Source organism: Narcine bancroftii, chromosome 7 (genome assembly GCF_036971445.1).
Source record: "Narcine bancroftii isolate sNarBan1 chromosome 7, sNarBan1.hap1, whole genome shotgun sequence".
Taxonomy (NCBI): domain Eukaryota; kingdom Metazoa; phylum Chordata; class Chondrichthyes; order Torpediniformes; family Narcinidae; genus Narcine; species Narcine bancroftii.
The window spans coordinates 171,876,401-171,894,972 of record NC_091475.1 but is presented as its reverse complement, the minus strand read 5'-3'; the positions used below and the strand labels follow the sequence as shown (position 1 = coordinate 171,894,972).

At 40.0% G+C, this 18,572-nt stretch overlaps 2 protein-coding genes across 2 annotated transcripts in view; one reads left to right on the top strand and one right to left on the bottom strand.

Moving 5' to 3' along the window:
* The window catches only part of fdx1 (ferredoxin 1), a 50,923-nt gene extending 35,291 nt beyond the window's left edge, over positions 1 to 15,632 (bottom strand). Inside the window, exon 1 of the mRNA XM_069891320.1 lies at positions 15,335 to 15,632. Coding sequence (XP_069747421.1) covers positions 15,335 to 15,525 — 191 coding nt within the window. The 5' untranslated portion in view covers positions 15,526 to 15,632. The remainder of the gene's footprint in view (positions 1 to 15,334) is intronic.
* A 36-nt stretch (positions 15,633 to 15,668) lies between these two features.
* The window catches only part of LOC138739383 (radixin), a 139,208-nt gene continuing 136,304 nt past the window's right edge, over positions 15,669 to 18,572 (top strand). Inside the window, exon 1 of the mRNA XM_069891318.1 lies at positions 15,669 to 15,773. The gene's annotated coding sequence lies outside the window, so the exon portion shown is untranslated. The remainder of the gene's footprint in view (positions 15,774 to 18,572) is intronic.

Genomic DNA, 18,572 nt, shown 5'->3' with positions numbered 1-18,572 from the left:
AAAAGTTAAAAAAATGGGATCCAACATTATCAGATAGATGTTTTCGCTGTAAGAAGGAAATGGGAACAACAGTACATACAATTTGGGCATGTGAGAAAGTGAAAAAGTTTTGGGAAGATCTAAATCAGGTATTAAATAAAATAACAAAAAACAACATACCAAAAAATCCAGAGATCTTTCTTCTAAGTAATATAAGAAGTAAAGAATTAGGCCTCAAACTGGATGAAGCACAAAAAAGATTTATTATACATTTTTAGCTGTAGCAAAAAAATGTATAATGTCAACTTGGAAATCAGAAGAGAGCCTGAGAGTACAGCAATGGTACATGGAAATGAATAAATGTATTCCATTGGGAAAAATAACATATAATTTTAAAAATAAAGTCACATTATTTGAACAAATTTGGGAACCGTACATGGAACATAACAGAGAGGGCTTCCCTCGGACCTCCACCCCCTAAAATGATAAGAAGACAAAATGACTTGATCCAGTGTGTAAAAGTAGATGACACCATTTTCTAGTTTATTTTCATTGTGTGATGACATTGTTTAATGGTTTTATTGTATTGTATATGTTGAACGTTTAATGGGTTTGGAGGATAAGGGAAGGTAGGGGGGAAAAAAGGGGAGAAAATGCCACTGTGTGCATTTGAGGGAAAGGTTTGTATGTATTTTGATTGATATGGTTCACAGTGTGAAAAATAAATTAAAAAAAAAAATCCCTTACTAATGATGATTATCTATCATTGGAAGCTGGTGACAGATAACAAAATATAACATAGTGGGCTTCAGACTGTTCAAGCTGAGGACAAACACAGACCAGCTTGCTCACAGCACAAGATGATTAGAGACACCTAGTGACAGCTGAGAGCAGGGTGGTGGAATCGGTGTGGGGTTTGGACTTTTAATCACAATGCCACTCTTCAACCCTAATTTCTTCCTTAATATCTGAAGGTCTGTCAGTGACTGTCTTGAATACTGAGCATTCACACCCTCCTTCCATTGAGTTCCAGATTCAGTACCCTTTGATATATACTTTTCATCTTATTCATGAACGATCAAGTCCTATTTTGAAAGGCCATGAATTATGTACTTATGAATTAAACCATCTCTCATTCTCCTCCCAACAACAAATCAGTGCTTCATCCACACAACAAAATGGTGAGTCTAGTAGAGGATGCATCACTATTTTATCACCAGCTCATTCCAGCTTCAGTCATTTCATCTACAGCTCCTTTCAGACTTCTGCATTTATGGGAGCATGCACAGGCATCCGAAACAGGCAAAACCCCTAATACCTGCCAGTCACCCTGATTGACTCTACCTTTTATTATTGCTGTATAATTGCAGTTTAATCTGGCAGACCTAGTGGTCAGATCAGTGATGTACTGGGAATGATACCTTGCCGGGTTGGTGCTGGACCCAGCCACACTTTGTGATTGCCGTCATCCCTCTCTATCAATGGCCCATAGCAACAGAGAGCAGGCAGCGGGCCGCCAGGAGGCAGCAGGGCAATGGTAATATTATTAAAAAGATTTTTCCTGTTGTCCTACTTTCAAGTTTTGTCCAAGTTTTAAATGCTTACCGGTAAATATACTAAACAAAATACAGTACACAAACACATCCTTTCCCTTCATGGTGCCGGAATACCCCTTTTACACAGATGGCATTCTGGTGCTGTTACTACCTCTGCTGCCGGAAAAAAGCTGGGACTGGAAAGACCACCCCCACCCCCCCCCCCCCCCCCCCCCCACCATTCTGTGTTGGTGCATTTTACTCAGCAGGTGTAGCATTAAAAAAGCCACAAATACCCCAGAACCAAGTGGCTGTGTAAAAAGTATGTGTTGGGACCATTTTATATGTAAAGATTTAGAGGACAGAATTAAAAGTTCAAAATACAGATTTATTGTCAGAGTACATCACGTATAAACCCGAGATTCTATTTCCTCCAGGCCAAACAGAATTTCAAATCATTATTGTGAAAAAAATACTATACTCACGAAAAGATTCACATACAAGGAAGTGCAAACAAACTGTGCAATATAGAAAATACATATTAAATAATAAATAATGTTCAAAGCAAGAGTACTTATATGAACCTCAGATTGAGTTTGTTGTTCAGGAGTCTGATGGTGGAGAGATAACAACTGTTCCTGAACCTAGATGCATGAGATATTGATGGCTTTGTGGCCAAGTTTGCAGATGATACAAAAATAGGTAAAGGAACAGGTAGTGTTGAGGAAGCAGGTAGTCTGCAGAGAGACTTGAACAGGTTGGAAGAATGGAGAAGAAAGTGGCATATATACTCATGTAATAGTCATTTTTTGGGTCAAATTTGAGGTGTCAAATTTTGACTGCATCGTTCAAGGCATTGGGAACTCGGATGGCCGGCACCAGATAGTAAATCTGTGATCGTGGTGACAGGAGCTCAGATGGGCAAGCGGCTGAAGTGAGATCCACGGTCCAGGCATCAGGAGCTCCAAAAGGCAGGTGGCTGGCTGAGGTGTGGATCCGTGGACAGGGCATCAGGAATTCCAGTGGGCGGGCAGCCGAGGCAAAGATCCACAATGGGGCATTGGGAGCTCAGCTGGACAGGCAGTCAGGATGAAGATCTGTGGTTAGGGTGTTGGGAACTCGGATTAGTGGGCGACTAAGACAAGAGTTTGCGGTTGGGGCATCAAGCACTTGGATGGGTGGGTGGTTGGGCCCAAAAATTGTGTGGGGGGGGGGGATGATCAACTTTTATCCAGGATCGACTATTATATATTACTAGAATACAAAAGCAAGAATGGAATGCTGAGGCTTAACAAGGTGCTAGTCAGACCACATTTGGAGTATTAAATGATTAAGGCCTATTTGCCCCAGGTCTCATCTTTGTGCCAGTCCCAGGAGCTCTCTGTTCCTGATCTTTAAAAATCTACCACATGGATGTGGTATCAGCATGTCCAAGTGCAAAACCACTCAACAACTATGATTTGCAAAGAATCTTAATGAGATACTTTGATTTTCTCTCTTGGGCTTAATAGAGCAACAGTACATTATGTCAATGATAACACTTTAAGCATTGTGACCATGTCATTAAACATGTGAAAAAGTGTAATCAATAAACTTGGTTCAATCTGCAGAAAACTTTTTTTTTTCCATAACTCAGAACTCTAATTTTTATTTTCAAAGGAATATGATGCAAATTCAGGCAAGAATTTCAATGTCATTCTCTCACATCATTAAATCCTAGAAATATTCTCTTCTGCCAACTCTCTTATTTTAGTTGTCTCTTGTACATTATATATATATATTGTCCACTTCACAGCCCAGAGGACCCCAAAACCCAGCAGCAATAGATATTCACCAAGACAAATGGATATTTAAACAAAGGTTGCTTTGAATCATCTTTAAACATGAAAACAGAATAACACTTTAACTTATCACTATCACAACCCCCTTCTAATTTTAAGCACATGTGTATGTAATATGTGTGTAAGTTTAGAAAAGTTCTTTGCTTCACAGTCCAATCTCACTTCTCATTCTTCCAAGTTCACTGGTTGCAGCCAATTCTTAGACGGTGCACAGAATTTAACATTTATAAAGTTCACCAGGCTTTGGTGCTTGAAAGGTAAATGGTTACCACTCAGGAAGGTTTTTGTTGGGTTTCAGAGAGAGATTTGTTGTTCCAGGATATCCACAACTTACAGGAATGAAATATTAAAGTTGGCTTATAGTACACCTTTAGGAGGTCATCTTGGAGTGAAGAAGATGGTAGAAAAGATAAGGAAGCAGTTTTATTGGCCGAAATTAAGAAAGGATGTTGTGAATTTTTGTAGAACCTGTCACACTTGTCAACTGGTGGACAAGCCTAATCAAGGACCACCAGTGGCACCTTTACAACCCATCCCTGCTTTCGGGGAGCCCTTGTCAGAAATGATAGTGGATTGTGTTGCTCCACTGCCAAAAACCAAACCGGGAAATGAATATTTGTTAACATTCCTGTGCACAGCTTCAAGGTTTCCAGAGGCTATTCCCCTGAGAAACATTAAAGCAAAGAAAATTGTGAAGGCTATGCTAAAATTTTTCACACTGTTTGGCCTACCAAGGGAAATTCAATCAGACCACCAAGGGAGTAATCTTATGTCTGGAATATTTCAACAGGTGGTGTATGAATTGGGAGCCCATCAAATTGTGTCGTCTACCTATCATCCTGAAAGTCAAGGGGCCTTGGAAAGGTTCTATTTAACTGTGAAAAATATGATGAGGGCTTATTGCGTGGAAAATAAAAAGGATTGGGATGAAGGAATCCATTTGTTATTGTTTGCTGTTAGAGAGGCAACTCAGGAGTGTCTTGGCTTTAGTCCATTTGAGTTGGTGTTTGGTCATGAAGTCAGGGGTCCATTATTATTGTTGAAGGAACAATGGATACATAATGATATACAATCAAATCTGTTGGATTATGTTTTCAAATTTAAAAACAGATTACATCAGGCTTGCGAAATGGCAAGGAAAAATTTTAAAACTGCTCAGGGAAAAATGAAAATTCGGTATGATCAATAAGCAAAAATTAGGGACATTAAACCTGGCAACAAAGTATTGGTTTTGTTTCCAATGCAGTCAAACCCTATGGGAGCTCAGTTTTCAGGACCATACAAGGTGAAATCAAAAATTAACCAGGTCACCTATGTCATTGAGATGCCTGATCGTCGAAGAGAGACACAGGTCTGTCACGTGAACATGCGTAAACCTTACTTTGAGAAAATGACTGAGGAGGAGACTAGGATTCCAACCAAGGGGCTAGGGTCATGGAGCACAGAAAGTGATAAGCCCCAGGCTGGAAAATTCTATAGTTTTGCAAAACTTAGACACCAAGTTAATGCATTTGACTAAATCAGAAAGGGAAGAAATGAAGATATTAATTATGAAATTTAAGGATATATTCCCAGATGTTCCAAGAAGAACTACTGTGGCTTGTCATGATGCGGAGGTCAGTGATGCTAAACCTATTAAGCAGCATCCTTACCGAGTTAATCAGGAAAAGAGCAGATTCTTGGATCAAGAGGTGGATTATATGCTCAAAAATGACATAATCCGAAAATCAAGTTCAAATTGGAGTTCACCCTGTGTTCTGGTGCCTAAGCCAATGGCTCAATTAGGTTTTGTACAGATTATCAAAAGGTAAACATGGTGACAAAGACTGATATGTTCCCTATCCCCAGAATAGATGATTATATAGATAAAGTGGGGAAGGTTAAGTTTCTTACAAAGATTGATCTCTTAAAAGGATACTGGTGTGTTCCTTTGACAGAGAGAGGCAGGGAGATTTCTGCATTTGTTACACCTTCGGGATTGTATGAGTATAATGTTTTGGCTTTCGGGATGAAAAATGCACCTGGCACATTTCAGAGAATGATTAATACAGTAATTCAGGATTTAGAGCATACAGGAGCCTATATCGATGATTTAGTAATTAGTATGGATACATGGGAAGAACACATGCTTGAATTACAGCAGTTATTTCAGAGACAGGTGGAAGCGCACCTCAGTGAATTTGCACAAGAGTGAGTTTGGACTTGCCACTGTAATTTATCTGGGTTATGTGGTAGGACAGGGACAGTTGGCACCGGTTGGAGCGAAAGTATTGGCTATCACTGCGTTCCCTATCCCCGGTAATAAGAAAGCTCTTCGGAGATTTCTAGGTATGATTGGCTACTAGCGTAGATTTTATAAAAAAAACTTTGCAGAAATTGCACTCCCATTAACAAAACTACTTGGAAAGAAAGAAAAATTTATCTGGTCAGATGCATGCAAGGAAGCGTTTCTGAAGTTAAAGGCCATTTTATCCCATCAGCCGATACTTGTGTCCCCTAACTTTGAAGGGCCATTCTCTTTAGCCGTGAATGCCACTGACGAAGCGGTTGGTGCTGTACTGTTACAGAAGAAGAATGGTGATGGAGTAGAACATCCGATTTCGTACTTCTCAAAGAAAGTTTAACGACCATCAACGAAATTACTCGACCATTGAGGAGTTATTAGCGCTTGTTTTAGCATTGCAACATTTTGATGTGTATATTTGTACTGCTCAAAAACCATTAATAATATATACTGATCATAATCCATTAGTTTTTCTGTCTAAAATGAAAAATAAGAACAGGATTATTGAACTGGAGCTTAATGTTATAAGAGTATGATTTAATTATTACACACATAAAGGGGATGGATAACATAATAGCAGATTGTCAAGATGTTAATCTGGGTAGATATGAATCTAATCACATACTTACTGTAAAAAAAATGGAGTGTTTATTTTATTTATTTAAATACTTCCATCAATTGTTAAAAATTTGTTCTTGTGGACCAATTTCTTTTTTAGCAGGGGAGGTGTTACAGAGTTCTGTGTTGTGTATTGACCTATGTGTTGTGTGGTTTTATGTTAAAAAATGACAGTTTGCCTTAGAGAGCCAAGGTGAAGGTGGACTGCTGAGAGAGTGGGAGACAGACTGAGCATGTGCAGAAAATGATTTTAAAATTTCTGGACTTGGACGATAAACCACTGTGGAGTGGAAGAAGGCCCAAAACATGAATCATTGTCTGGAAGACAATTTAGAATGTTGGGTTTCAAAAAGGGATGAACATTCTGAAGGCAGCCAGAAGGATCTGGATCAAGCCATTGTTCCTCTCTCTGCAAGCAACACAAGACAACTTTGATCTTTTGGCTTCAGTTTACCAAAGAAACTGAATTTTGTTTATGATCTTTGCTTCAGTTGAGATCGAAGTTTTGTGAGTCTTGTGTGTTTTGTGTCTAAGTATTTTTCTGTGGGCTGGTTGGAAATATAACAGACTTTAATTACATATGTTATATTTAGGCTGGGGAATTTATATTAGTTTTTACAGTGTTATAGAAATTTGCATAGTAACCAGTGGGCATTGTTATAAAAGGGGGGATTTTGAATTAAAGTTTGAAGGTGAATTTTTGTTAATAAAGTAATTGTTCATCTTTTCCGCTGTGTGATATGCCTTCTTTGTGGTTGCTGGTTTGATCTTGTAACATCCAAATTTTCAAAAATTGCTGAGTTAGACAGACACACAGGAACCATGGTTTCTTTAAGGTTACCCTCACAAGATTCTGTTTCCATAATCTTATGATCCATAACTTCCTCAACCCCGTCAACAACTAATACCTCTGATCCAGATGATTCTCCACTACCTTATCCTCATAATAAGGTTTCATTAGCAATTCACCCTTCAAGTCATATCCACAAGCCATTTCCTTCATCTCCTGATCACTTACTGCATTATCCCTTAAGTCAATAAGATCTGTATCTGTTTTCTGTTGCTGAATTAACTCTTTCCTTGACAAAGAGAAATCCTTTCTATCAAAATTAACCTGCTCTTTCAAGATTATTTCAGAAGCACAGGGCAAGTCTCTATCAACTGGATCTTCCTCTGCTCTCATCATTTTCTTAGACAAAGACCTTGTTGCAGCACATGCTGGATATATCTCACAATCCTCCTTAAAATCATCCTTAGTAAGTTGATTTGTTAATCTCAAAACTGACCCAACTTTATCCTCTGCCAAATCATTCCCTAATAAAAATGAGACATCCTGCATGGGTAACTGAACTTACTCCCACTACAACCAGTCCCTTAACTAATTCTGAATTCAGCACTACCTCACCTCGAACACCTTTTAGTTTTGGTAATGAGTCTCAAATGTTTGATACTATTCTGGATTTCTCAACTGTAATTATCTATAATCAGCTCTGACTTTTTGTAACTACCTGTGATTACCTTTTGCAGAGGTTAAGTGTCTCACAGATTCCTATTGTAATTTATTTGTGTTGTCAATAATTGTTTTACTGCTTTCCACTTGATTGAGCCCTGTTATTATGTATGGTTCATATCACTTCCTTCCCCAGCAGCCTTCATACACAATGCTCCAGGACAGTGCCATGAATGGCAAGTCGGTTTCGGTCTCCCTGCTCGGTTCTGTGGCGGAATGTCCGCACTAATTCAGAAATGCTGAGCCAGTTGGTCACTTACCGCTGGTTCTGGGGGGAGCTTGGGGGGGAGTGGGCAGAATCAGCGCTAACAGCTCATGTCTTGTGACAGCTAGACACAACAGCCTCCTATGTACTGGCAACTAGCCACTACAGCCACAAGGCATAGTGACTCAGCAGATCCTGTTGGTCTACTGAGAAGCCCTGGCCTACTCAATGTAGCTACACCATGAGGTCGTTAGCACTTCAGATGTCATGACACCAGGTCATGTTATGTGTCTATATCAAACTTGACAACACACTAATAAACCCTTCTCTCTTCGCTGGCTGATAACTTCAGGTGTGGTCTCATTATTCCTAACATGATGGCGTATGAGCACAAACATTGTCCGCCACACCTCTATAATTCTTACGATCCACTGGAATTTTTCGACTCCTGCATAGTCCCATCAACCCCTAGTGGTCAATATCGACCACTTTATAGACGCCTTTACAGCGCCAATGATTGGGACCAGGGTTCAAGACCCGCGCTGTCTTTAAGGAGTTTGCATTAAGTGCGGCAGATTCAAACATGCCGGACCATGGAAGTTGCCGGACCACAGAGGTACAACCTGTATAGATGTCATTTGGTATATGCTACTGTTGTCCTGGGAAAAAAAAAAGATGCTGGCTGCCCATCCAATCTCTGCCTCTCGAAATCTCATAGATCTCTATTAAGTCACCTCACATCCTCCTTCACTTCAAAGAGAAAAGCTCTGTTAACCCTGCCTCATAAGACACATTCTTCAATCTAGGCATCATCCTGGTAAATCTCCTCTGCACCCTCTCCAAAGCTTCCACACACTTCCTAAAATGAATTGACCAGAACTGAACACAATATTCCAAGTGTGGTCTAACCAGAGATTGATAGATCTGCAACAGAGAGCTCCTATACTCAACTCCCCTTGTCATGAAGGCCAACATGCAACATTACCTCTCGATGCTTAAACTCAAAACCCTAGCATACCATAAGCCTTCTTAACTACCCTATCAACCTGCACAGCCACCTTGAGAGAGATCTATGCATTTGGACCCCAAGATCCCTCTGTTCTTCTACACTATTAAGAATCCTGCCATTAACTGCATATACTATGCCTTCAAGATTGACCTTCCAAAATCCATCATTTCACTTATCCAAATTAAACTTCAGCTGCCACTTCTCCACCCAATTTGGCATATTCTGTTGTAACCTGTGACCACCTTCAACATTATCCACACCTTTTCCAATCTATGTATCATCTGCAAACTCACTTACCCAACCCTCTAATGCTTCATCCAGGTCATGTGTATATATATATATATATATATATATATATAATATATGTATATAAAATAATCGCACAGAGCATAAGTCCCAGAACAGATCCCTGTGGAACTTCTACTCATCACTGACCTCCAGGCAGAATTCGTTCAATCTACTACTACCCTCTGTTTTCTGCAAGCAAACCAATTCTGAATCCACAAAGCCTAGGCTCCATGGATACCATGCCTCATGACTTTCTGAATGAGTCGACCAAGAGAGACCTGGTCAAATGTCTTAAAATCCATACACACCACAGCTACTGCCCTCATTGTCCAAAAAATTGCACTAGACTCATGAGGTATGACCTGCCTTTCACAAAGCCATGCTGAGCAGATGATGCTTCTCTAAATGCTCGTATATCCCGACCCTAAGAATCCTTTCCAATAGTTTACACACCACTGACAAGACTCAATGGCCTAGAATTCTCAATATTGTCCCTATTACCTTTTTAAACAAGGGATTGCATTTGACATTCTCCAATCCTCTGGTACCTCCCCTGTGGCCAGGGAGAATAAAAAAGTAATTGCCAAAGCTCCAGCAATCTCTTCCCTTGTTTCCTTTAATAACGTAGGGTAGCAACTGAGAGGTCTGTCACCTGACTAGGTTCATTACCCAGTATGAGATCCAGTTAGACTTCTCCTCTCGTCAGCTCGTCCACATACTGTGTCTGGAATCGTTCTTGGATCCCCTTGAAAAATTCTGCCCCATCATTCCCTCTTGTAGTAACAAGGTCCCAGTCAATATTAGGGAAGTTGAAGTCTCCCATAGTATCAAGCCTGTATTTTTTCACCATTCCACAATCTGTCCTCAATGTCCCGAGGGCCCTTTGGGGACTTATGGATTACTCCCAACAGCGATAGCTACCTTCCTGTTTCTGACTTGCACACGCACTCATCAGTAGACAATTCCTCCGCAATATCCACCCTTTTTGCAATGGTGATACTATCCCTGATCAGAAATGCTACTCCTGGGGGGGGGGGCGTGGCAAGATGGCATAGAGTCTAGATGTGTAATCTCGACCTCTCTGGCCTGACTTTTAAGAACCCGTTTTTTAACCTTTTGTTTTCAAGTTTAAACTTCTTAAATTTTAGTTTAAAGTATTAAGGAACTATTATGGCCATTAATGGTAAAAAGATTAAACCTCAAGTGCAGAAGAAGTTGCATTTTCGAAGTACTGAAGATTTGGGGCTTAAACAACTTGCTATAGCCTCAGGTTTAATTTCTTCAGTGCCTAAACTACAAAGACTGCCTGAGGGAGCTGAAAAAAAAATGTCTACTACTCACCAAGTGAAGGACAGCACTGGAATTACCCATTCTTTGGAGGAAGGTGCGTGTTCCCACGAAGTGGATCCTGATTCTGGCAGCCTGCCGACTTTAACGGAGGGAGCACGCAGGAAGTCGACTCCTTTGCCTGAAACGCTTCAGGAAGCACTCCAACCTGAATATCTTGATCTTCTCCGTGAGTTTTTGAAACAACAGCGAGCTGCAGGGGGAGACCAGCGTTGACCCCCTGAGGAAGTCGGGTGCCGTCACTGAGAGTCCAGACCCGCAGTAAGACCGTTAAAATGCCTGTTGTTGAGTTGCAGCAGGAGCTGCAGTTACCTGGTTCTGCCACTACATTAGAGAAAGCAGGGCTGAGCTTTTCTGAATTACAATATAACCAGTTAAATGCTGTCATTCAGCCTATAATGAATGAGCTGGCTCAAAGGATAAGTTCAGAATTGAATACAGTTAAAGCACGTGTAGAAGCATCTTGTGAAGATTTTAAAAAATTTCAGTCTGCTTTTTTGGAATGTCAACAAGTGGCTTCTAATACAGAAAAAGTGTTGAAGATTGAAAAATCCGTTATAGAATTATGAGAACGTGAGAAGGAGTTAGAGAGGAAAATAAACTATTTGGAGAATCAAAGTAGAAGGAATAATGTGAAAATCGTTGGTTTGCCAGAAGGTATGGAAGGAAAAGATCCTCTTCGTTTTTTTACAGATTGGATCCCACAAGTACTAAGGCAAGAATTTTTTTCTGAAGGCTTGGTATTGGAAAGGGCTCATAGAACTTTAAGGAGATCATCTTTACCTGGTCAGCCACCGAGACCTGTAATAATGTTTGAATTATTTGGATAGAGAAGTAATACTTCGACTGGCAGTGCAAAATGCGAGAAAACGACAAACTCCGTTATTGATTCAGAATAGCAGAGTTTTTTTCTATCCTGATTTGAGTCAAGAGGTTATTCAACGTCAACATCGATTTAATCCAGTTAAAGAAGTTTTGTGGCGTAAAGGTTATAAGTCTACTTTTCCTATCCGGCAGTGTTGAAGGTGTTCCATGGAGACTATCAATCTCGGTTTTTTGAGGATGATCAAGAAGCAATGATTTTTGCTGATTCATTGCCAGATATAAGAGGACAAAGACGTAGTCCACCATTGTCTCCTAAAGAAAAATCTGGTTGTTCTGGAAATGGAAGAAATGGGGAAAACGGGAATGGAAAAAGTCCAACTTCTTTTGAAATGGGATCTCCGAGTTTGGAACTTCGTTGATGAATAGCAGAATCTTCTTAATCATATTTTACTTTTTACATTATTATGATATTTTGAGATTATTAATTTTTGTTTGTTTGTTCTAGGTTCTATTAGTCATCAACCACTGGTGGGTGATCCACACCCAAATTTTGTTTAGGGATTACTATCTTTTGGTAGTTTTTTTTGGGGGGGGGGGGGGGTTTGTTAATTTTTTTTCTTTTTTTTTAATTTTCATTTTATCTAGCTTTTATTTTGTGATTTTTTTTCTCCTATTGGAGGGCCTACATACGATGATTTGAGTTTTTATATAAAGATATTATTGGTCTTTAGTAATATTAGTAGATATGTTAAAGTTGAGGTTTGCTACTTTTAGTACAGTTCGATTAAGCATAACGATGAGGGACAGCTATGGTATTGATAAGAATTCTTTGTTTTTTTTATTTTTAAATTTGATCTTTGGTAAAATGTGTGTTTGGTAGCGATATGATTTTGCCTGAAATGACTAAACTTGAGACTTTTCTTATGAAGGTACCAGAAAAGGGTTATATTTCATTTATGTATTAAATGTTATAGGAGGGTATGGATAAAAAGGGTTGGGATAAATCCAAATCTGTATAAGATTAAAATACCTTTAGATTTGATAGTATCTTTATTGGGCAATTTGCAACCTCTGAAAGGTTTGGGATTAGATCAATTTTAATTTGCTTTTGTATATTTAGCATTATTTGTAGAGAAAAAATGTATTGTTAGTATGTGGAAAGATACAAATATGATTGATATTAATAGATGGCATAATGAGAGGACATACTGTTTAATAATGGAAAAAATTACATATGTTTCGTGTGATAACTATAGCTTTTTTATTAGTAAGTGGTTGTTATATTCAGAATATTTACATTTTGATTTATGTTGATTAGATTTTAATATGTCTGTTTAATTTTTCCTTACTATTTTTTCTTTATGACTCTCCTTAGGAGAGCTGGCTGAAGGGGGGGGGGGGGGTTTCTTTTTTCGTTTTTTCTATAAAATATAACGTTCATGTTTTTGGTTTATTGTTGTATTTGTTATTTACTAACTGTATTTTGAACGAATAAATAAAGTTATAAAAAAAAAAGAAATGCTACTCCTCTCCCCATTCATCCTCCCCTTTGAAACATTTATGCCAAGGTACCTGCATCAGCCAATCCTGTCCTGTGTCAGCCAAGACTGTAACAGGCACAACATCGTAATTCCACGTACTGATGATGGTCCTGAATGATCTTCCGAATGAGATAGTTGCGGCAGGGTCCCTTCTGTCATTTAAGAAAAGGTTGGATGTGTACTTGGAGGTGAGGGGGTTGGAGGGTTATTGATGGAGAACAGGAAGTTTGAGCTAGTGGAGTTGTTCTAGTGAACCGGTGAGGACTCAAAAGGCCGACATGGCCTGTTTCCGCTCAGTAAATGGTTATATGATCCATGCTCTAACATCACCTCCCTTATTCCTAATACTTCTAGTATTAAAATAAACACATTTCCAACCCTCTGACTGATTGCATTTACATTATGCTCTCTTCACTGTCAGTTCTTCCTCACCATCTTACAACACATCAACCTTTTCACTTTCTGCTCTCTTCTGTGCCCTATCATTCTGCTTCCCATTCCCTCTGCCATACTAGTTTAAACCCTCCCCAACAGCTCAAGCAAACTTCTTCCGCAGGATATCGCTCCCATTCCAGTTCAGGTGAAACCCATCCTTTTTGTACAGATGTTAACTTCCCCAGAAGAGATTCCAATGACCCAGAAATCAGAATCCCTTTCCCCTGCACCGATTATTTAGCCATACATTCATCTGCCCTATCATTTTATTCTTACCCTTACTGGGTTGTGGCACAGAGAGAGATTCTGAGATAACCATCCTTGAGCTCACCTCATTCTACCTGGGTCCCTGTATTCTCTCTTCAGAACCTTATCTCTTTTCCTACCTATGTCATTAATAACAATATGCACCACAACTTCTGGCTGCTCACCTTTCCTTTTTGGATGTCATAGACCCAATCAGAGATATTCCTGAACCCTGACACCTGGGAGGTAAGAAACCATCCAGGTGTCTCCTTTGTGTCCTTAGAATCTCCTGTCTGACCCTCTAACTAATGAACCTCCTATCATACTGCACTCTCTTTCTCCCTCCTTCCTTTCTGAATCACAGGGCCAGGCTCAGTGCCAGAGACCTGTTTACTGCAGCTTTACCCTGATAGACCACCAACAGTATCAAAGGCAGTATACAGGTACTCCCTAATATACATCCGTGTTCTGTTCTGGATGATCGGTCATATCTCAGAATAACTGGGTGTTGGAATTGTAAATTAACAATTGTGATTAACAAATCATAGGAAGGACTGTAATTCTGATTTGTTGGTGAGGTATGGGGCCTTGCAAATGGCTTCTGTTCCTGCTGGATTCATTTGCACCCTCTCGTTGTCGATTGTAAACCCAAGGTATGTTACTGAGGGGCGCATGAAGACACATTTGTCCTTTCGTAATCGTACATTAGCCTGTTTTCTGGTTAAGACATTTTCAAGGTTTTGTAAGTGTTTGCTGTCGTTTCAGCTTGTAATGATGACATCATCTATGTAACACCCAACTGAGATTCCATGTAGTCCATTGTTGCTTGAAAAATCGCAGGTGCTACTGTAATTCCATAAGGTATGCGTGTATAGGTGAATAGTCCCAGATGGGTATTGTCACATTTTTCCTTGATTTTTTTTTTGTCCAATTCTATCTGTTTTATTAACAGACTAACAGGGCTTTTATTAACAGACTATAACCACTACTAAACTGGCCAATGGGAAAGCATCTCCATATGTTATACCAGTAGGGTGGAGTATCTCTATAGCCATAACCATTAGCAAGCAGTCAGATAATATACTCCCCCCCCCCCCATTGCATCATCACAATGTGTTGGAGCCAGTTTCTTCCGAAAAGAGTTGGTCCATGGGTATCTACGAAGTAGAGAGTGTGTGTTTTTTGGTTGCTGTTGATTGTATTGTACTTGGACCGTACATTTTCCAAACACTTTGATTCTGTCTCTTATAACAGATCTTAGAGTTACTTCAGTTGTTTTTACATGTTCCTTTACATGTAACGGCATTAGGGACACCTCTGCCCCTGTGTCCAACTCCATCTTCAGGAGGTCTCCATTAATTTTTTTAGCTGTATAAAGATTGCTGTGTTTCCTCCATGTATTCCTCAGATATGTAATATCTCAGGAGCTCTGGCACTCAGTGAGCCAAAGACACTGCCTTACTTTACGTGCACTACCTTTTTATTTCTTATTTACAAGATGGTTCTAATATGAATGTTTACACTGTGACGCTGCTGCAAAACACCGAATATCACGACTTGTTCATGACAGTAAATTCTGATCAATACATAATCGCCTCTTCGTAACAATACTAATCACTCGAGTTACCCTGAACTGGTTTCAGGAGGCATCACCCAAGCCCTGTGTCTCACCTCTGCAACGGGGTAGCAGTGCTAAGGGAACGTCGGCCCGACCTTTCACCGGTTCCTCCAAAGAAACTCGACTCGTTCTGCTGCCGACAACCACTTTGAGAACTCTTCACTGCCGGGTTTATGTAACAACCCGGGTATCGCAACCATCTGGAAATTAACAGAAGCCGCTTACTAGCAACCATCGCCGCCATATCCGTGGGCACTTTGATTCAGTTGAAAACTCGCTTCGCTCTCTGCCGGGATCCGCAGGCTGTTGTCACCTCCTGCTGACGTAACCCCGTTGACGCAAGCTGTTGTCACCTCCTGCTGACGTAACCCCGTTGACGTCACCCGCTACGCGAGTGGAGGAAGGAGGCGTCTGCCGGAAGCGCGGGAAGATCCGCTGTTCAAACTTGGCCCTGGAGGTTTTCGTCGGTCATTGAAACAGCGCCATTATTAGGTATTTCAGAGGGTTGATGGCCTCATGAGGGGAGGATTTGTTTTCACAATCAATTTTAGGACAAGTCTTGAAGTACCGAGCACACAACGGTTCCTCTTTGACTGACCTGCGAGATGAATGGCGACGTCGTTCTCTGATGGCTATTGCATTGCTGTGGAGATACGGGGGAGAGGGGTGCATTTGAGGGGCAGTTGTTGGCGGCGAAGGGACGTAAAGAAAATTGACGAGACTGAACTATGGGGCATTTCTGATTGTGTTTGTACTTTGCTACTGATTGCGAGAAAGGTGGTTTCTCCGCCACCTGTTGTGAACCACGAATTCCTATGAGTTCAGAAGGATGTTCCATTTTTTTCCAGCTTTCTCTATCCTCGACGTCGCTTTGGCTTTTTTTTTTGGGGGGGGGGGGGCTCAAGGTGCAATTGTTAGATATTGCAGATAACGAGCCTTAACCATTGAAACTGAGTACGATCAGATTTTTATTTACTCAATACTTGTGACAGAAGAATGGAGTTCTACTGCCTCTGAACAATTATGATAGTCCCATTTCCCCTTATCTCTATCCAGTCCTGCCACTTATTTTCTCTCCTCTTCATCAAGTTCCCTTTAGCATCTTTAACAAAATGTTTGGGAGGAACGTGCAAACTGCACGGACAGTATTTTAGTCTTGGGTCCTCGTGTGTGTCACTGTAAGCGAACATGTAAACGCAGCATGAAACTAGGAAGGAAAATGGTACATTTACTTTTATTTCAGGAGGATTTGAGTAAAGATCTCTTAATACAATAATGTAGGATCTTGGTGAGACCCCCACCTGGATATTTTGTACTATTTTCTCTTCGTGTAACCAAATTTTTATTTGCTGTATCAGGCGAACAATAATAATTTCTCAAACCGACTCCTGGGTTGTCAGTTGAGGAGGCTAAGCCTCTATATTCTTTAGAAGAATGAGAGATGACATTGAAATATACAGCATGGTCATAATTTAAAGGGGCCGATGTGTAGAGTAAAACTTGACAACCTGTCAAGCCTAGATTTAGAAATCAAAATTTGGAGTGGACAATCAATCATTGCATTCACAGGTGATTTTGCTACAATTTCTAGGTATTAAAGGAATCAGGGAATGCAAGTGGAAGATCAGCTGTGGGTTTTAACTAATTGAGCTGGCTCTTGGGGTCTATTGGCATGCTTCTGGTCCTTTTTCTTGTGTTCTGGAATATATTTAATGACTCAGGATCCATTGTCTCTGGTTTGAGAATTCCAATGATGCACAGCCCTTAGAGAGAAAAAGCTTCATAGCATCTTCATTTAAAGTGGCTATTCCTTTATTCTAAAACTTTGCTCCATAGTTATATTGTACAATGGAAAACATCCACACATTAATGCTGTCAAGCCCTCTCAGAATCTTGTAAGGTTACTAAGAAATGTAGTACAGTCCAGCAAGCTGGCCCTACTCTCATTTTGTTGAAATTAATGCTGCTCTCAAGGCTCCTCTCATTTTATCCTTTTTCATTCCATCAGCCTGACAGTTTAATCTCTTTCTCTCTGCCTGCTCATCGAGTTTCCCTTTACAATTCTACTTCAACCAGTTTGGTGGGTACAAATTGCACTTTGCTGCCCCTCTGTGTAAAGACAGGCACAGTTGGCATAGCGATTAGCGCCAGGCTTTTACAGAGCTAACGATATGGAATTTGGTTCAAATCCCGTGCTGACTGTAAGGAGTTTGTTCATTCTCCCCACATCTGTGTGTGTTTTCCTTGGGTGCTCCAGTTTCTTCCCACTGCTCAAAAAATATTGGGGATTGTAGGTTAATTGGGTGTAAATTAGGAGGCATAGACTTTGTGGGCTGAAATGGCCTGTTACCGTGCTGAATGTCTAAATTAAAAAAAACATACATGCCTTTGGGTTTCTTGATCATGATACCCTCAAGGAATGTTCTTCACAATGTCTGTACCAGACATCAAAACCTATCACAATTTTAAGGATTCTATTTGGTTATCCCTCAGCCTTTTTACAATCTGTAAAAATACTTTGTTATATTTGTAGCGGTACACTTGGAGGGAGTGGGCAGAACCTGCGCTAACAGCTCCTGTCTTGTGACGGCTAGACACAACATCTACTAGCAACTAGCCACTACAGCCCAAAGCATAGTGACTCAGCAGCTCCTGTAGGTCTACTGAGAAGCCTTGGCCTACTCAATGTAGCTACGTCATGAGGTTGTTAGCACTTCAGATGTCATGATGTCAGGTCACCTGTTGTGTCTCTATATTAAGCCTGGTAACACTATAAAGGCTCTTCTCTTCGCTGACTGACAACTTCAGGTGTGGCCTCATTATTTCAACATGATGCCATATGGGCACAAACATCACCTGCAACACCCTCATATTTATAGATCTCTGGAATGTTACTATCCTATAATATGTAAATTGTGCAGAGTAGATGAAGTTCAGTACTAGTTGAGCATAACTTGTTTTTAAATTTTATCTCTCTGGAAATGAATCTTCTGTGTAGTTCCTGTTTAAAAGTCCCTTTGTTCACCCATTCAACCTGGATTTGCACCTTCCAAGTAACGTGACTTCCCTATTATAACCAAAATATACTGCAGTGCATTTATCTGTGTTGTACTTAATTTATCAATAATTTAACAAATTTGTAAGTTAATAATGTCCTCAATCTTAAATATTCTTCAATTTGGTACCACATACATATTTTTTAATTTTGCTTCTAATTTTGTGTTTTTGTTTCTATGTGATTTAAGTTTATTCTACAGTAATGGTAGTCTACATTTTTCACTCATTATTGAG